At 45.3% G+C, this 17,492-nt stretch overlaps 1 protein-coding gene across 1 annotated transcript; it reads left to right on the plus strand.

Moving 5' to 3' along the window:
* Positions 1-8,329: 8,329 nt before the first annotated feature.
* LOC144097851 (uncharacterized) lies at positions 8,330-16,952 on the plus strand. The gene is made up of 4 exons (XM_077630464.1): positions 8,330-8,370; positions 8,492-8,559; positions 14,044-14,124; positions 16,812-16,952. Exons 1-4 carry the CDS (start codon positions 8,330-8,332, stop codon positions 16,946-16,948), a joined length of 327 nt encoding a protein of 108 aa, XP_077486590.1. The 3' UTR covers positions 16,949-16,952.
* The last annotated feature ends 540 nt before the right edge of the window (positions 16,953-17,492 follow it).

Below are 17,492 nucleotides of genomic sequence, written 5' to 3' on the forward strand. Positions count from 1 at the left end.
GCTCGGCTGATGTCCCGCAAGACGCGGGTTTGATCCCGGCCGCGGCAGCTGCATTTCTATGGAGGCGTATTGTTATAGGCCCGTGTACTGTTCGATGTAAGTACACGTTAAAGAAGCGCAGGGGGTAGAAATCTTGAGAACCGTTCACAGCAGTGTCCCTCATAGCTTGAGACACTTTCGGACGTAAAGCCCTCAGAAGCTATAAATGTTATGGGTATTTCATTTCAAATTTTAATACAGTCGGCTCACTTTCACAAACCACTAAAGAACAAACTTCAGAGCATCCGTCCACTGAAGACAGGAAATTAAATATTAGAATCGGCTGTCCCGCGCTTCGTCACGGCACGGTACAGGTCACCGCACTCAAGGATGATAAAATTTAGCAGTCCTTTAGTTCATATTCTGTATCAGCACACCTGCTAAACGGGCAAGTTGTTAATACATTGATGAGGGTAGCAGCGTCAAAATACGGGGATGAAACCGGAAGGGAAAAATGACTAGTGCTCGTTCTGTGTTCCTCCTCCTTTCGTCCCAGTCTTTGTCAGGTTGTAATGACGTTGCTGCTATAACTTCTAAATGAAACTGCAAAAGCAGCCATGTGAATTTATCTCAGTGATAGCTGTTGTTCGGTTCTGATTGCCAATACTAAAGGTAGCAGTGCAGCGGCGCACGATAGCGGTGAAACTGGACTGCGTAGTAACAAGCTTGCCTATATTGCACAGTGGAATGCAATAGGACCTCGGACGTCGCCGACCGCTTCGGTAGCCAGTCTGTGCAGCACAATAGAAAACACCGGCAAAGGTTAAAAACTTTTCTTTGGGCTATAACACAAACGAAATTCGGCGCAGGCTTTTCAGCTCACATTACTAGCCGTGAGCAAAATACCACTCATTATAACCTCTAGTATAGCCGGCTAAATATTTAGCTAGCGAGCTCGACGACGGCCTTTTCTCCGCTCCTGCGCCTTGTGATGGAGCAAACTTGCGAATAGATAAAATCTCGGCACAGGCTTACCAAACCCATGCTTAATCTTGAGCTTTCAACAAGTTTGTTTTGCTCTAAGGTGCAGGAGCACCAGAAACTCAGCTGTCGAGCAAGCTAGCTAATGGTTTGGCCGGCTGTACATTAGCAATAGAAAACACATAAACAACCCTGGTATAAAAGATGCAACCTTTGTCCGTAAAGTTTCGAGACCGATTTATTTTCTTCCATCGAAAACATTCCCCAAAACAAATGTTGGTGCGTAGTGTAGCGCTATCTTTTCGGGCTAACCTGAGATATTTATGTTAATTGCTGTGGCTGCCGCTAGATCACCCTACATGCAGAAAAAAACGTTGTCACTAGTCTGCGCATTCTGCTGTGAGTGGATGTGGAGAGATGCACGTCCACCTCGAACAGCGTGTAAACATAAAACTCTGTGTGAAGCTTGGCAAGACAGCCACAAAGAGGCATGAGCTCCGTCGTGACGCTTACGGCAAAGAGACATTATCGCGGGCGCGAGATTTCGAGTGCCACAAGAGGTTCGTGTCTGGGAGAACGTCAGTGGAAGACGGCACAAGGCAGGGGCGCCCTTCAACCTCACGGAATGGAAACAACGTGGCTCGGATCAGGGAAATCGTACAGCAAGACCGCACCACAACAGTCCGCATGGTATCAGATGCTCTCGACATTAGTAAGACGACATGCCACCAAATTTTGCATGAGAACTTGAGGAACCAAAAGCTCAATGCCAGGCTTGTTCCGCCCTCCCTCACAAAGGACCAGAAGGACACGCGGGCATGAGTGGAAGCTGATTTGCTCTCCGAGGCAGAGAAAGATGCTGCATTCATCCACAGCATCGTTGCTGAAGACGAGACATGGTGTTTTCAATACGATCCTTAAACAAAGAGGCAGAGCGCCGAATTTTCAGTTTTGTACAAACTCTCAGTATAGGCCAGTCATCTGTGCCATTGCCTCTCGGGGATTGTGTTCTCGTTCGATGGCTACAGCTCCACGTACAGCTCTGCCCATTGTATGAGAGCTAAAATTTCTCGAACTCCGGCTTCAGAAACTGATTCGCTCTTGTTATTTCTTTCTCAGTGTATGTCACAGAGCCCTGCTCCTTACTGCCAATCTTCAGCAGTGTGTCACTACCCGCACTTAGCAGAAAAGCAGTCTGTGGGTGCGAGACCGCTGCCTGCAATGTGGGAACGTGGAAATGGCGGAGGTTTTCAATGTATCTCTCAAGTCATAAAAACCACTACTCGAAATATCTAGGAATAATCGGATTGAGACGCTAAACGCTAAGTAATTCAGATATTTTTAGCTCTCTTCAAAAGAGCCGGCGGAGAAATTCTTGAGGGCCACCGTTCTAAGAAACCATATTTTATATTTTTAGAGAGGATCTGTTTTTCTACCACTATCGGCCTTCATACGTATGCCTTAAAAGCAGTCGCTGGTCGCTAATTGTTTTATTAAATATGTATTCATACCCCTCCCCCCCCCTCCCCGCTTTAGACATTCTGTTATGGTGATGCTTTGAGTGCGCAAACTTACAGAGCTCAAAACTTGAACCAACGCAAAACAATAACCGAAACTATATATTGAGGAAAATAATTGAAAAGAGAAAGGGACAGAGAAGATCGAAATGGATAACGTTTGTCAGTGTGTATCGTCCGTTTGCCCAGTTCTGCTGTCGTTGTTCAACACAATGCAATTTCAACTTGTCTGAACATGAGTTCGTTGCACTTTATATCAAGCCGATTCTGCTGGCTGAGTTGCAAAAAGAAAAGAAACAGTTCAATATATAATAAACAGAAGAGAAACACCGCACAAAACGAGAAATCTTTCGGAGACACTGGCCAAATGTGAGCGCCACTAGCGCAAGTGACAGGAGCCAGGGGGACAAGTAACATCCGGGTGAAAGCTCTCGGGATGCGATCAAAAACTTCAAAACAACTTGGGCGCCTGTGTGCAGGGCGCTGGCTACATCCATGCTGTGTGATCTGAAAAAGTCCATGCTCAAATACTCTAGCGTGGTCTCTAAATGGCCAGAAATATATATCCGACAAGCTGCCATCATCTAAGCATCATTTCTCTCTGCCACTTTTGAGTGTCAAGTTCTTATATTGCTTATGCCTGTCAAGCTCGCTTGGTTTTGTGCTAGAGTATGTGCAATACTCTAAAGACCACAGCTCAACAAAGGTGGGATGTCAACGGAGCATGTAGAGAATTGCGCTATTCGCTGCGGGGGAGAGTGACACAAAAGCGATGTCGTATGTTCCTCTCCTCTTGCTGCCAATAAGCGCGCAGCGCAAATATAAACTTCCAACAGACAGCTCTACACTGCCGAAGCTTGCTAGACGCTACGATGGGTCAGGTTGCAGCGCTCTATGTTGTGGCCTTTTGCTACGCTACCGCTGTTGTAGCGAAGTTGGCCGACCCTGGCGGTCCTCACCAATTGCACTACGATGTGGCGGATAGTTTCAAGGTAACGCAACTCCTGCTACTATTCTTTCACATGAGATGTCGCTAGCAACACAGTGCTAAACCAATCGCGGCACTGCGATCTTTACCCGTAGCGTATAGACTTCAATAACTAGGTTCTGCACGAACTAGCGTTGCCGCTGCGCAGGCCATCCGAGGCAATTTATCTTCCGACGTGAAGACATGCTTTGCACCCTTTTCAAGTTGTAAAATTCAAGCACTGGACTCTCAGCATTGCGATATCGCATTTTGCACAGCTTCAATGCTTAGTCGGACAAAAAGGGCAATATCTATAGAGAGGACATGAACAGACCTGCGATGACAAATTTCGTCTCATACATGCCTGTGCTATACCTGTGTAATTTTTCCTTTGTGCGTACAACATTTGATCCCACCAACTTCTACTACTTTCGCTCACGGACGGGAGAGGCATTCATTCCAGCTTGGTCGGCAGCAACTGATGTCACAATGCGCCACTGTACTTGCAGGAATTGTTTCGCATTCTTCCTTCTATACTGCAACTCTACGCGCACTTTAATTCCCTGCCCCATACTGAACGCTTGCACAGGAACGTTCCCGTGATTCCTCATTGCCAACAAATTGCCCATGGTTAGTCTAGAGCAGGTCGAAGGAGCATCCCAGGAATACCAACTTTTAAAATCCTGCACTAGCCGTAGCCATTCTTCCTGGAAGTTTTCTGACTTCCTCTCTTCAGGTCAGTTCGTGCCCCACTGGATGATGTTCCTCGCCCCTTGGTATTCACTCTACTGTTCTTATATAACAGCGTCAAAATGTTCAGTAGTTTATACCCCGTTCTGGACATTATTTTTCTGAGCTTAATTTCGGCTTTACAGTTTGGTTAACGTTACCCATGTCATTTTTCTTAAGTTGCTGAATGCGCTTCCCTAGTCTCATTTTAGGCTCTCAGAGGTCACTTATGTTTCAGGCCCGCAAAGGCAGCGCATCAGTTACTTCCATGTAATCTGCAGCAGTAAGCCACTGCTCATAACATGGGACGTATCTGCCAAGCACTGACTTTCACTTCTGTTCTTCTCTGAAACTTCTTTCACGGAATTATCATCAGCCTAACGACGCGTGCTGCAAGAGAAAGGCCTCCTTCACTGACTGCAACGGATCCTGACCTACGCTAATTGCGCCGGCTTTATTTGGGAAATGTTTGTAATTCCATCCTGCCCAATTTACACTGTGCGTTGGTTGCTGCCCGTATGTTAATTGTTCTCGTGGGCCAAAACTTCAACCAGAACTTCTCTGACTTCACCTAAGCCGGCGTATTCGCCGGCTAGCTCGAGTACTACCCCTTACAGACTGCTGTTCTTGCAGAAACTACTCACCGCAACTTTAAATCAGCCTTCTTCGTTACCAGAAAACTGCAGAGAAGTCAAGGAATGTTTTGTTAACTTCTTAGCTATAAGACTGGAATGCGAATGAATGGTAAGGCCTCCAAACGGGGATCTGGCATAGGTACAACAGAAATGTTGGCAACACAATGATACGATTGAGAAAAAGCTAGCTTTTCAATTATTTTACAAATGATGTTTACATCCAATGTTGACACTTTACCTCAAATCCTAAATGGTACTAAACTTCTTACTCATCCGCTCAACAACTCTTCAGTCAGAGATTTGGGTGATTTGGGAACAATTCAACATGAAAAAGAGGACGAGAATAACATGAGTACCAAATGATACGAAGACACACTACAAAAGCTGACTCCAAATGTACTTTATTGACCATGACAGAGAATGCTTTGCACTTAAGCGGTCGGAATCTAAGGAAAATAAAAGAAATAGAAAGTTTACAAACATACAAGAACAAACATGACATTCCGATCGTAGTGAAATCAACGTGTGACAAGAAATTCAACCTCTTTCTCTGCAAGAATTATATGGTATACTAATGCACGCGTCCTTGTTTCCAGCAAAGTGATATCATTCTACCACCTCCTTCGTCCTCTATCCAAGTGTTTTATAACACTTTTGTTGTGCTAAATTTTCGAGAGCGCCCCTTGCTAATGAGACAGTTGGCTGCAACGAGTGAGTAGGTGTTGTTCTTTTCGATATTCTATCCGTGATTGCGAAGGCATGTGTTCAGACATCGTCCAATCTCCCATTTTTGTCCGCATCCATTAAACTGGCCCGCATCTCCCCATCCGCGCACTGCATGCTTGATCCACCGAAGCGTGGTGCTCATAGCGGCTACGCTGTAGCCCATGATAATAATTTTCTTGGCGCCACCGAAGGCTTTGTGGGTCAGATCGACTTACGTGCATAACACAGCAGTTCATAGAGCATATTTGAGGACGTCGGAAGAAGCGCCTTGGCAAGCACAAAGAATGTCGAAAACAACGACACTGATCGACGCATTGCCACCCACTGTCTCACATGCAAGGGCTGCCCTTTAGAGTTAGCTCCACAAGAGTGCCAACACTTGGATGGAGCCTTCGGGAAGTGGCATAATCCTACCTCATCACTGAAAGCCAGGACGCGTGCATAATTAAACCTCGTAGTGTTCGCACATAATGAGGTCGTATTCCTGCGCACAAGCTAATTTCACTACGCACTTCTTCTCACGTTTACTCTTGCATGTTTGTAAACTTTCTCATTATTTTCCTCCGATTCCAACTCTCATGCGTGCAAGAATTGTCCACCATACGATATAAAGTCAGTTGAGAGTGAGCGCTCGTTGTGTGTTTTCGTATCGTTGGGTACTAGTGTTTATTTTCGTGCTGTTTTTCATACTCGACTTTTCCTTCTTGCGGTCCTAATCGATAGCATTGGGAAACTTCGCTTGTACATCACTAAAAATGTGTAGACGACCGCAGTAATATAGTTCAGAACTAGGGTTCTATTGCATAAGCCAAGGAACCCATTCTTATCTTGCCTTTATCCCTTAGCAAAGCCAACAGCTCATAATCAGAGATTTTTGCACTGGGCACATGTTATCAATCACATTCTCCCGGAAGTTTCAAATCTACAGCCTTCACCGGCATGAACTATCTTCGGTGTGCAACGCAAACCGCATGACGAAGCCCATAAGCCGTCACATTATGCAGTCAGCACATAATGTTAATGATAGCGAAGTCTCCAACTGATAGAGCGACTAATTGCCATCCCTTCTATTAATTTTTGCTACTCCTTTTCTCATTTGCGTTAAGCACAAAACCAGGCGAATAGAATAATGCAGATGATCTCGTAGCCGTGCACACTCTGTTGCGTAACGTGTAATTATTGGCCAATATACTTTCTCTGGTGTGTATTTAAAGACCAAAGCAATGACTTGCGACATATACACTTTTTTATGTAGAGACCTCGCGCTCTACTTGTGCCATCTTCTCCGGCCTTTATGAAGCTTTCATTGCATGCGTAGGTCGGAATAATTGATTGATTGATTGATTGATTGATTGATTGATTGATTGATTGATTGATTGATTGATTGATTGATTGATTGATTGATTGATTGATTGATTGATTGCCCTGCAGGTTTTCGAAAACTTCCCGTTCTCTGTAGCCATTGGGGACTCTGACCACGACGGCGTCTTGGAATGCATAGCTGCGAACCGAACTGAGATCGACCCAGCGGCGCAGACAGCAACATTCGTGTGGCTCTTTCAGGAGACTGATTACTCACCAAAGTAGGCGCTTACGGCATCTGCACTTGAGATCATAGATAAGCTGTCGATGAGATAGGCTCTATAGCTGATACAGAGCAAGAAGCGATTATAAAGTCATTCTTGTTGTAACGCTCTTCAGATATTGAGCCAGCTCATTGCAGTTAAAGCCGGTGGAAAGTACTTTTGCTACCAGAAAAACGGTCTCTAGAACGCGCTATATGCGATCACAGCGCATTAGTGGGATGGCTTTGCGTCGTGATCTCCTGTTACTATCATAGACTGCAGCTATCCAATATTACGACTTCCCCCCACTCTCCCATCCGCAACTGTAGACTTTAGCCACTAATCAGTTTATAACTGTAGGGGTCGGCTGTGGCTCACGTGTACTGCAGACATTTATAGGCAATAACACATAAAGTATATATGTAAAACAATAGCACCAGCATGCTGCTAAACACAAGGAAATTTATTTTTGTAACGCACCTGGTTTGGTATGAAGGCATGACGGTAGTAAATGACGACCAATTAGGGGTAGGGCTTCAAGTACCCTGGTTTTATGCCGAAAATGACATGCAGCAGTGTCTTATCGCTACAGCGCCAACGTTAAAGTAACTTGCTGGTGCCCGTAAAGTGCATAGCGTCCAATAAAATTTACATCCTCACAACAGTCCCGCGGAAACGAGCTTGAATGCTACTACCAAGGCTTCGTCAAGTCCGTCATCGCCCAGAATTTATTTGCAAGATTTCTTCCCAAAGTTCAGAATTATAAAAAGTTGGCAGAGAGTCGGTTCTACGCGCACTTCCTTAGAAACCTTAATTGTTACACGTACGCGTCGCACGCCGCGCGTTTTTTCCCGCGCTAGCTACAAGCAGATACGGGTACTGGTGTAGCCACTCAAATGCAAGACGCGTCAAAGCAAATTCAGTCGAACTCAGTCGGAGCATTGCTATGACAACAATTACTTCGTCAGGCTGAATAGCTGAAAAATCGCCCTTCTATCTGAAGAACAAAGACTATTTGTCAATTAAAACTTTATGCGAGGGTAAGAATGGGCAAATCTAAGGCGAAAACAACAGTTGTGAACACGGTATCGTGGCGAGGGATTAGCGGCGAAGCTGTAATCGCTGCGAAGCAGGCGGGAAAGGCCTCCGCCGTATTGTCAATGCCACGTACGCAAGGAACGCAAAGACCTCAACGTAAAAATCAGAATCTCACGTACGTCCGTGAGACACATGCAGAAACTTTACGTTCTGCGCATCCGCACTGGTCGCCCGTAAGAGCTCTACTTGTGTGAAGCTTCTACGCACGCGAAACAAAAATGGTCTAATGTTTGTGAAAATCGGCAGAACCATGGTAGCGAGTTAATCTTTTTGCTTTCTATTCCATCCTTCAAGGCGTGACGTCCCCTTCTATGTCAAGGTGGGCGACGAGCCTGGAACGCTAACATTTACAGTAGCCAACGGTAAGAGGGTCTCTTTTTTGACAGCAATTGTGTAGAACAGCTCAAGACAGGCGGCAGCAAATTTATGTCTAAAAGATGAGTTACGCAAGAACCCTAATGGACAATAAATGCGAAACTGACATGGGAACAGCCCAACCATAGATACACTTTCACCGCTTAGGCAAGTGGAACCGCGCCTAATTGTAATTTGTCACCTTTATGTCGGAATACCCTCATATGGTTGTCTTGAATACACGTGGTCACTTTGTTACACCCCACTTCTCACTCCTTCAGTCATGGAACGAACACGAACTCTGAAAACAGCAATCGCTTCATAATTACATTTAGCAAGCAAAACAAATAAGTGACCGAGCCCGAAACCCAGACTGAGTCAGAGGTCCTCCGAACGCGTATTCCGCGTGATAACGGAAGCGTTGTAAGTGCCGCTGAACCGTAGGGAAAGCCAGACCACGGCTCTTTTAATGCGAAAGCATTATTACTGCCATCTTTGTAAATACCGACCGTCGACGCGATCAGTCTGAATCGTCCGGTGCAAGGGATCGGTGCCAGGAGTTGGGGGGAGAGCAGGAGGCGTGGAGGCCAATCTCAGAACGGGTGGTTTAGAGGAGAAGGGTTGACGGAGAGAGAGAAAGCGCAGTCAGAGCGCGGCGGCTTTCACTTCTTTAATCCCCTCCTCTTCCTCCCTACATCCATTTACCCCTGGACGCAAAGAGTGATGCCAGAGCATGATCAGCGTACCCAGCGTCTAGTATCCGCTCCCTAGAATAACCCACAGTTTAAACAACAATTTTCATTCACCGCAGCGGTGACCTAGTGGTTGAGCATCCACCTCGCATGCGGGAGGTTGGGGTTCGATCCCCAGTGCCGCTGAGTACCCACCGGTGATACAATGGGTACAAGCTTTTCCGTGGTCTGGTGCTCGGCATAATCGGGGTTAAATGCTTGGAAAATGGGTCTTTCAACCCGCCTTTAGCAAATGAAAATACCCGTGCCATGGCGCTTTTTGGCCACAGATGCCCTTGCGCCATGAAATTTCACTATAAAAAATGCTCATTCATTCTTTGAAGTGGTCGGACGTGCACAGAGCGTTCTCCTCGCTTCTCCGGAGCAGTTCAACAACTTGCGTCCATTGTATGATGCGAGCCTTCACTAGCGCAGACATTTAGTGAGACACTGATGGATATTGATCCTTCGGTCAACGATGCGGAAGCGCGCCGTCCACATAAATATGTCACACATTGGGGCCCAAATGCTAACGCATACTTTCCGACGGGCGTCATATTGATTGTCGGGGAATTTCTTTCGCGCGCTTGTGCATGCTTTCAAGTGGACGGTGGCCAGCTACGGTTACAAATATTGTCAATTTCTTTATATGCCGTGCAAAAACTAAACCAAGGAAAGGCTCTGATTAGATGATGACAGTATGTGAGCAAAATATGTTACTCTATTACACGAAGCTTGAAGAGGTAGCGGTGCGCCCCTGTCAGCACCGGGCGGTTATCTAATGTAGCGAAGCTATTCTTCAAAACTTACCTCTGCACTGCTTAATCGAATGATCTCGTCGGCTTAACGTTCTCCTATCTTCCGAACTTTATTAATTCTGTCTGACCGACTGCAACTCGCCCTCAGTAGCCACCAGGGCATGGAATACATGCGAATAATACCGATCATTTTTGGTTAAAACCGATTTTGAAAAACCAAATGTCGTCTATGATCACCATTTCTTTTCGGTTTTAATTTGAACATTCTACCTTGAACAACCTTGTATCAAAAGTTTGCAAGTAAAACCAATGGCTGGGCTAGTTGGCACGTACTGAATAAAAGAAAAGTTCCACAACACTAAAATAGAAGAGCACACAGAAGACAGGACAGGACCTGACATTGAAATCGTAGGCCTATTCTTTGTGTGTATGTCCTGTATTACACGCACTAATAGAAAAACGACCTTTTCATGGCAACTTTTACCGTCATTTTCTGGTAAATTACGGTCACTATTTGTTTCTTCTGTTTTAGCATTAGCTGATTCTAGCTCTTTCCTCTGATTTGTGCCGTCCGCACGTGACCTACAGCAGTAGCCATAGCTGGCATGGCCTGCTTAGGTTTTGCTGGGAGTGCCGGTTGTGACGGCTCACACGTCGAACTGTGCAGCTGGCCAATACGCTACTGCGCCCGACTGCGCCATCGTGTGTTCGGTGGCAAAGCCGGCGAGACGATGTGGAAGAGGCATGATGCACAAGGCAACGTGTGTTGAGGTTCGCCCATTCGAACATCAGACAGGAGCTCAGTAATTTTATGAGAAAACGCTATAAGGCGTTATTCACAAAGAACACCTGATGATTGTCGCTGAAATGTGGTGGCTGAAGTAAAGCCTTCTATCCCGAAATGATCCGGCATGCTAGTGATCGTTAGCGTAAACGTTTAGCCCGCAATGGCAATTCCGCCGTACGGGCCGCAGCAGACTCCTGGCTGCAACACTCCGCAGTTTAGATCCCCGGCCCCTCACTGAAGCCAAGATTCTGGGTCCTTGGAGTAAGCCTTCATCGCAGAGGACATCTTTGAAGGCACTTTTCAAGTTCTTGAAGGACTCAGGACTGAGTGCAAGGTTGTGAACTATCAGTGTGTGCCCTGTGTACCCTGCAAGCAATGGCCAACGAACATGGGGAGAAGTTTCATCTCCTTTCGTTCTCTCCCCTTTCTATCTCTCCCTCCGTTCCACTTCCCACGTGCAGGGTAGCATACCGGGCGCTGCCTAGTTAACCTCCCTGCCTTTCCGTTTGTCTTTCTCTCTCTCTCTACGTGCCGAGGAGGCAACAGCAAGGTGACGTGAAAGTGATGACTCGTTCTTTTCGCGCCGCACAAAAAACCTGCGCAAATTTTCTGCAGTCCGAGTCGCGCAGCCCAGATGTGTCGAGTAGACAACAAACCTAGAGCAGTCAGTGCAGCCTTAGCTGCCTCACTTTGTCACCATCGCTTCTGCCTCGGGGCAGGAGCGAAGGGGCGGAATCAGCAAGTCGAGGCAATGATCAAGACAGAGCTTGCAACTCAGGCATTCACCAGCTTTTGGCAATCCATTCAGCTACAGCTGCTCAATATACGATCAGTTTTGGTTCAAACCAAACCTCAAAACTTAATATGTCCCTTAAAAGTTCCTCGCCTTAACAGAACCGCTCACGCTGAAATATTCGCAATATTAAGTTCTCGTCGTGCTTTTATTGTTTTCGGCATCTGAAGTGTGATACTCGGAGCAGCCGTTTGCTCGAGGTGAAAATGGGTACACTTTTCGTTGTTAATTTCTACATTTTCTCCATTTGCTCATTCATTTTTTGTGTTCACTGCTTTCTTCAAAGTACACACTTTTTTTTTGTTTCCCTGGTCATAGAGATGCATGTCTCTACTCCTTCAGTCTTCTTTACATTATTCAATCGTGCAGTGCTCTTCGAAAAAGAGTTACTGAGGGCACTTAAGGCTACTACAATAGAGTAAACTGCTGGGCTAGTTGGTTCATAATGCATAGATGGTGGAACCAAGGAAACAGACGCAGGACAAGAACAAGGATGCCCACACACAACAGCGCTTGACTTGTAACGTATTTATTACGATGAATTGAGCCACAACTGTACATCATTCCTGCGCAAAGGCACACCTTTTGTATCTTTGTAAAGCATTCAATCGCCATGTTCCGAGTGTGCGCTGGCGCAGGAATGATGCATAAATGTGGCTCAATTCATCGTATTAAATACGGTGTAAGTCCAGCGGTGTTGTGTGTATGCCTCCTCGTTTTTGCCCTGCGTCAGTTTCGCTGGCTCCATCCACCATCTTTGCATTGAGAATACCCAGGTGCTTTCAAGGCGAAATCGTTTTTTTTATTTTTATTTTTTTCTCCCTTCCTAATGACACACGCACTCATTAGCATGCAGCGCTAAAGCAACCCATACACTGGATTTACCTTTATTCGCCTAGATGCACCGGGGCCGATAGCGTTCTCATCGAATATTTGCAAATTTATTTGGGTATCTAATTTCGAGCCCATGCGCCGTGATAGTCTTTTAAGGCCTGTTTGCGCAGGAGGATTGGGCTTAGTTCACCTGTATGTGAGACAGACAGGCGCCCATTTCTTATTTTTTTGCGATTGCTCACATGCAGTTATTAGAGCATTCTTGCAGTTCAGTTTCCCGACCCTTTTCATACTTTCGTTGTTTCTTCCAATTTTACGGAGCGCCCCTATTTCCTAGCCTTTATGCAGAGTTTGTGTATCTGTGAAATATTTTAGAGTTTGATTTTGTGACGAGTACTTATATTCTGTTTCGCGTAATAGACTGTAGAGAGATTTGATAGCGATGCACTTTCCGCCCCCATGGTGTCGGTCTGCCTACTTTGGCCTGAAGGGTCATGATGTGTTATAACGCGAGTGTCCAAGATGCCGATTCCTCCTTGCAGCAAAACGTCTTGCTATACATTACACACCGAATCTCTACCTGTAAAAACGTGGCTGCATAGGAAGCATATTTTTGTACCTTCTATTCAGTGTCGTCTCTGCAATGTACCTGAAGCCATTGAACACTTTTTTATCAACTGCAAGGATGTGATTTCGTTTAGGACTTTGTTTCAAATTTCTACAGCGTGCGTTACCTTGTGGCCACTTAACCTGATTACGAACCCAACAACATGATTTTTTTTCTCATTGGATATCAATTGGATATCATAACCTAAGAAAAACGTACATGTTAGGCCTCAACGCTGAACCTCTTGTTTCACACCGAAGGCATTTTAGCCGAATGATGATCTAGCCTAGGGACATTTTTGATGAATGAGACGTTCTAGCAGACTGGTTTCCGCTGTGATACGGTGTCTATCGTTGCGACCTTTTAGTTGTGCTGTCTTATGTCAAACTAGTGCAGTGGAGCGAGTAGCTGGGTGCTTTGCGAATAACCTGTGTAAAGCAGTTTCTGTACATACATAACCTCTTACATCAAATACCATGTTGAAGAAAAAAAAAGGTTTTGCTCCCTATAGATTGCGTGCTCGCCTCGAAATCAGAAAGTACACCCGCGACAAAAGTAAACAGAAGGCAACTGCATCGAAAAAAATTAATTTCTCTGAAGCCAAAGCATAGCGGTCGAGGTTTGTTGGTGCACTGTGCAATTCACACAGTCACAATTTGGCTAAATTGAGTTATTCATTCGTGCATAAAATGAGGACGATGAAAATAAATGTCTTGGCTAAGATTGCCTTCCATTTACTTTTGATGGCCCCTATACTTCGTTCGATCCCCCGCACCTTCGAAGAAATTTTTTTCTCTGTAATGAAGATTTTGTGAAGCACTTTTCCTGGACGCCGACAACGGCGCCGGATTTCATTGCTGATCGGCCACACAAAGTTCGGGCCTTAAAGTTTTACATGTTTAATAATGATGTTCTACTGTGAGATTGGACCACGGCGATGTGCAACTTTTCACTACGTCTCCTTTTCACATTTTTTCTTCAGATCCTACGCTGAGGGAAGGTCGATACTACTACACAGATTACGAGAACTGCGTCGTCCTTGACATGGAGTACCATGGACATCGTAAGGCTCCTTTGCCGCTTTAGAGGAAGAAAAAAAAGCATTCAGTACTAGAGATATGTTTGGGTTAGATTAATGACTACCTCTCGGCAACTGCTCGGACGCGCTTAATTAGACCTCTGAAGCAGTGCAGGGTTCGTGCCTGCCACGGGGACAGAAATCATGGCAGAGACTATGGCATGTTATCCCATTTGGTTTTACTCCGACTATCTGGAATATTTGCATGGAGCGAGGTATTTGAGGCGAAACAAGAACTCGAGGTGAGTACAAGTGCAGTTGTAAAATAGTTTAAGAAACGAATGTCGCTACCGTTCCACATTGTTTTGCCAAAACAGGCCAGAATGCCTGATAGAATTGTAGCTTCCATACTGCCTACTTGGCCACATAGCGAACAGCTGGAAACATTGAGCGCGCTTACTTGAAGTCCACCCCGAAAAACCAACAAAGTCTATTTCCAGCTTTACTCTCTTTCTTAAGCGGCTTAAGATGCAATCTGAGCCGATGTCTCCTCACAAGTGGAAAACCAGCCCAACAACTCCCCCGCCCCCCTCCGTTTAACTTATAACTTGAACGCTTAATTTCACAGGCTAAAATTTGTCTTACAATAGCAGTATATAATTGCTCACACCAGTACAGAACCACTGCCACTCCAGTATCACAGAAGCAAACTTTGAAGCATTTTCTTTCCTATCAATTGCATCAATATTACACCCCGCTGCACTCTTTTCACAAACAGGCTTCAGCAGCGCAGACACCGTAAGTCGCTCTAAACAGCCCTGCTCTACCAATCCTCCTTACACTTCAGTTAAGAAACCGCCCCGGTAGAGAACACGACAGCACTGCCTTGAGCGGCCAAGAATAGCCGGACATGGCTACACCTATCAAAGCCACCTAGGCCCTTTGGAGCTGTTGTGTTTCCTTCTGTTCGTAAAAACAGTGCAATAGTGGTTGCATAAGGCTTATAAGTGCGCGTTCTTATGCGGTCACTGGAGAACGTTCTCTTTTATTCTAAATATTTTGTCGGTGTATGTACTTGCAGACGTCACTTCCAAACTGCACGCAACTTAGTTCTGAATACTAGTTTTTGCAGCCTCATGTCACTCGGATTCCGTCAAAGCTTCCCTTCCATGTGGGAGTGTGTGGTAGGCTCTTTCAGCGCTGATGAAAACGCAGTAAAGGGTTGCGCGCTCACTTGCGTGCTTTCTAGAAACTCCGTTCCTCGCACCGGCAGCGAGCACGTCGGAAGGCTGAGCTTTGCCGGCATTTCTATGGCGGTTAAAAGGAGGCACGGACAAAAGCCTCTCGCCTGTTTTTATCTCTCGTTGCAATCTCGTGTTTAGAGGCAGGGTGAAGACGGAATCGTCAGTTCGGGGTAAATCACAGTACTAGAGCACTTTCAACTCACGTGATCGGCACTTTCAATGCGCATTGGTGATGTATGTCCAGGTGTAACTGGTTTCTAAGACAGTAAGCGTTGAGTGCAGGTCGACTACTATGACAGTAAATAATGCCTCTGAGCCCACGCCAATAGTATGCGTCCTCGAAATAAGAAACAACTGCTCATCGGCATCCACACACAAGCGCAACCACACGGCATGAAAAACGACTTAGGCGTCTTTCCCTCGACCAAACGTCTCCGGTCGCTAATATTATGGAATTTTTTCAGCTTCACTGGCTATGACTCCTAATATTCGTGGCTAGGTTTGTAACGTTTGCAGATGCCTGCATGAGCCGTTTTTGTTATACATACGCTCGCGTGATGCTCGAAGCTTGAAAGTGTTATGAAATCTTTTTGAGCTACACTTTCACTAATATAGTGCATTCCTTTCGGTGTTTTTAGGTGGAACATTTGGTTCAAATGTCAGTGGAACGTAGTGTGATCAGGCGCCGGTTTTGCTAACTGCTTTAAAAACATTTTACGGGTTTATTATTTGAGAGGCAGTTCAGAAGAGCTCATAACAGGCTAATATTCATTCTGTCATTGACTGTCCTTCTGTCGTTTTCCTTGATATATGTCAACCTAGAGGAGAGCAACGAGTGTCTTGAGGCCACCAACAAATCTATAGTAAGAACGAGTGAACGAATGCCCAACTTGAAATGCATGCGTGCTTCACTCGCGAAGCCTCCCCGTGTTCTTTCACATGTTAGCTTTAGATAGTTTGGTAAGTTTAAAGGAAAAAAAAGGATGCATTGGCTATCGAACGCAACATTTCTTCTGCCATATCAAAAAAAGAAAAAACGAATGCTGTAAACAGCAGAGATTATATAAAAGATATTGAACAACTTACAAACAATGAGTTGCTACTAGTTAAGAGCAGTGCGCGTAAACATGAATGGCTGATAGATGCTGGAACGTTCACACACCAGAAGTCACAGACAGGGTGCGGAATCCGCAATCTGAAGTTGTTTTTCCTTATTTGCAGCAGAATGCAGGAGCAGTGCAATCGGCATAATGTGGAATAATGGAACAGATGGACAGGCGTCCTGTTTTTTTTTCCGTTTCATTGTGCGGCGATCTGTCAGCCGGTACTGTCGCATAGGCATAAAATGTCTGTTAATGACATGCGAAAGTAAAGATATCAATGGCTCTCAATTTACGAACAACTGCCGTTTCACAACTTCCCTTTTCCTATAAACGGCATCCCTGCGAACCATGCTGAGAGCAATTTCTTCTTTCTATTACTTTTCAGAGTGCGTTCTCTGGGCAAAGAGATCAGTGAAAGATAATGTGCCACAAAACTGCATTGACCACTTTGTGGACACCTGTGGCGTAGATGTTCCACCGAACAGCAGGGACCTGTGCATCGACGGCGAGGGTGACTACTAGCATTGACGGAAGGCGGGCAGTCTGCTGTAGACGGACTGAAGAGAACCAGCACGTTATATTCAAGAAACCACAAACACATTTTTTTTTTTGGAATACGAAAGGAAAACAGGCTTATTTCGCCAAGCCTTACACAGTTCTTATGTTTCTCGAATAAATTCAGTTATTCATTCCCAATGTCAGCCCTTGCGATAATATTTTGCAACGTAATTAGCGTAGGTAAGTCCACATGGCGGGCTTCGTTAAACAGCACAGCAGGGAATTGACGAGGGGCAAGGATAGCCTACCCGCAAATAATTCACCTATTCCTCATTAAAATACGTTCAATCCTTTAGGCTCTGTATACGTTCACATCAATTGAGTACACAGAAACTCAGACACGAATAGAATAGAATAGAATAGAATAAATGTTTATCTCAGTCTTGTACACAATTATAGGCCGTCCCGCTTAAGCGCTGCCGCTTGTTAAGCATGAAACCGTGAAAGTTAATATAGAAACGTGAAAAAACAACCACTAAAATAACACAACCAGGAAACCTAACAGGCT

Source organism: Amblyomma americanum, chromosome 7, assembly GCF_052857255.1.
Source record: "Amblyomma americanum isolate KBUSLIRL-KWMA chromosome 7, ASM5285725v1, whole genome shotgun sequence".
Taxonomy (NCBI): domain Eukaryota; kingdom Metazoa; phylum Arthropoda; class Arachnida; order Ixodida; family Ixodidae; genus Amblyomma; species Amblyomma americanum.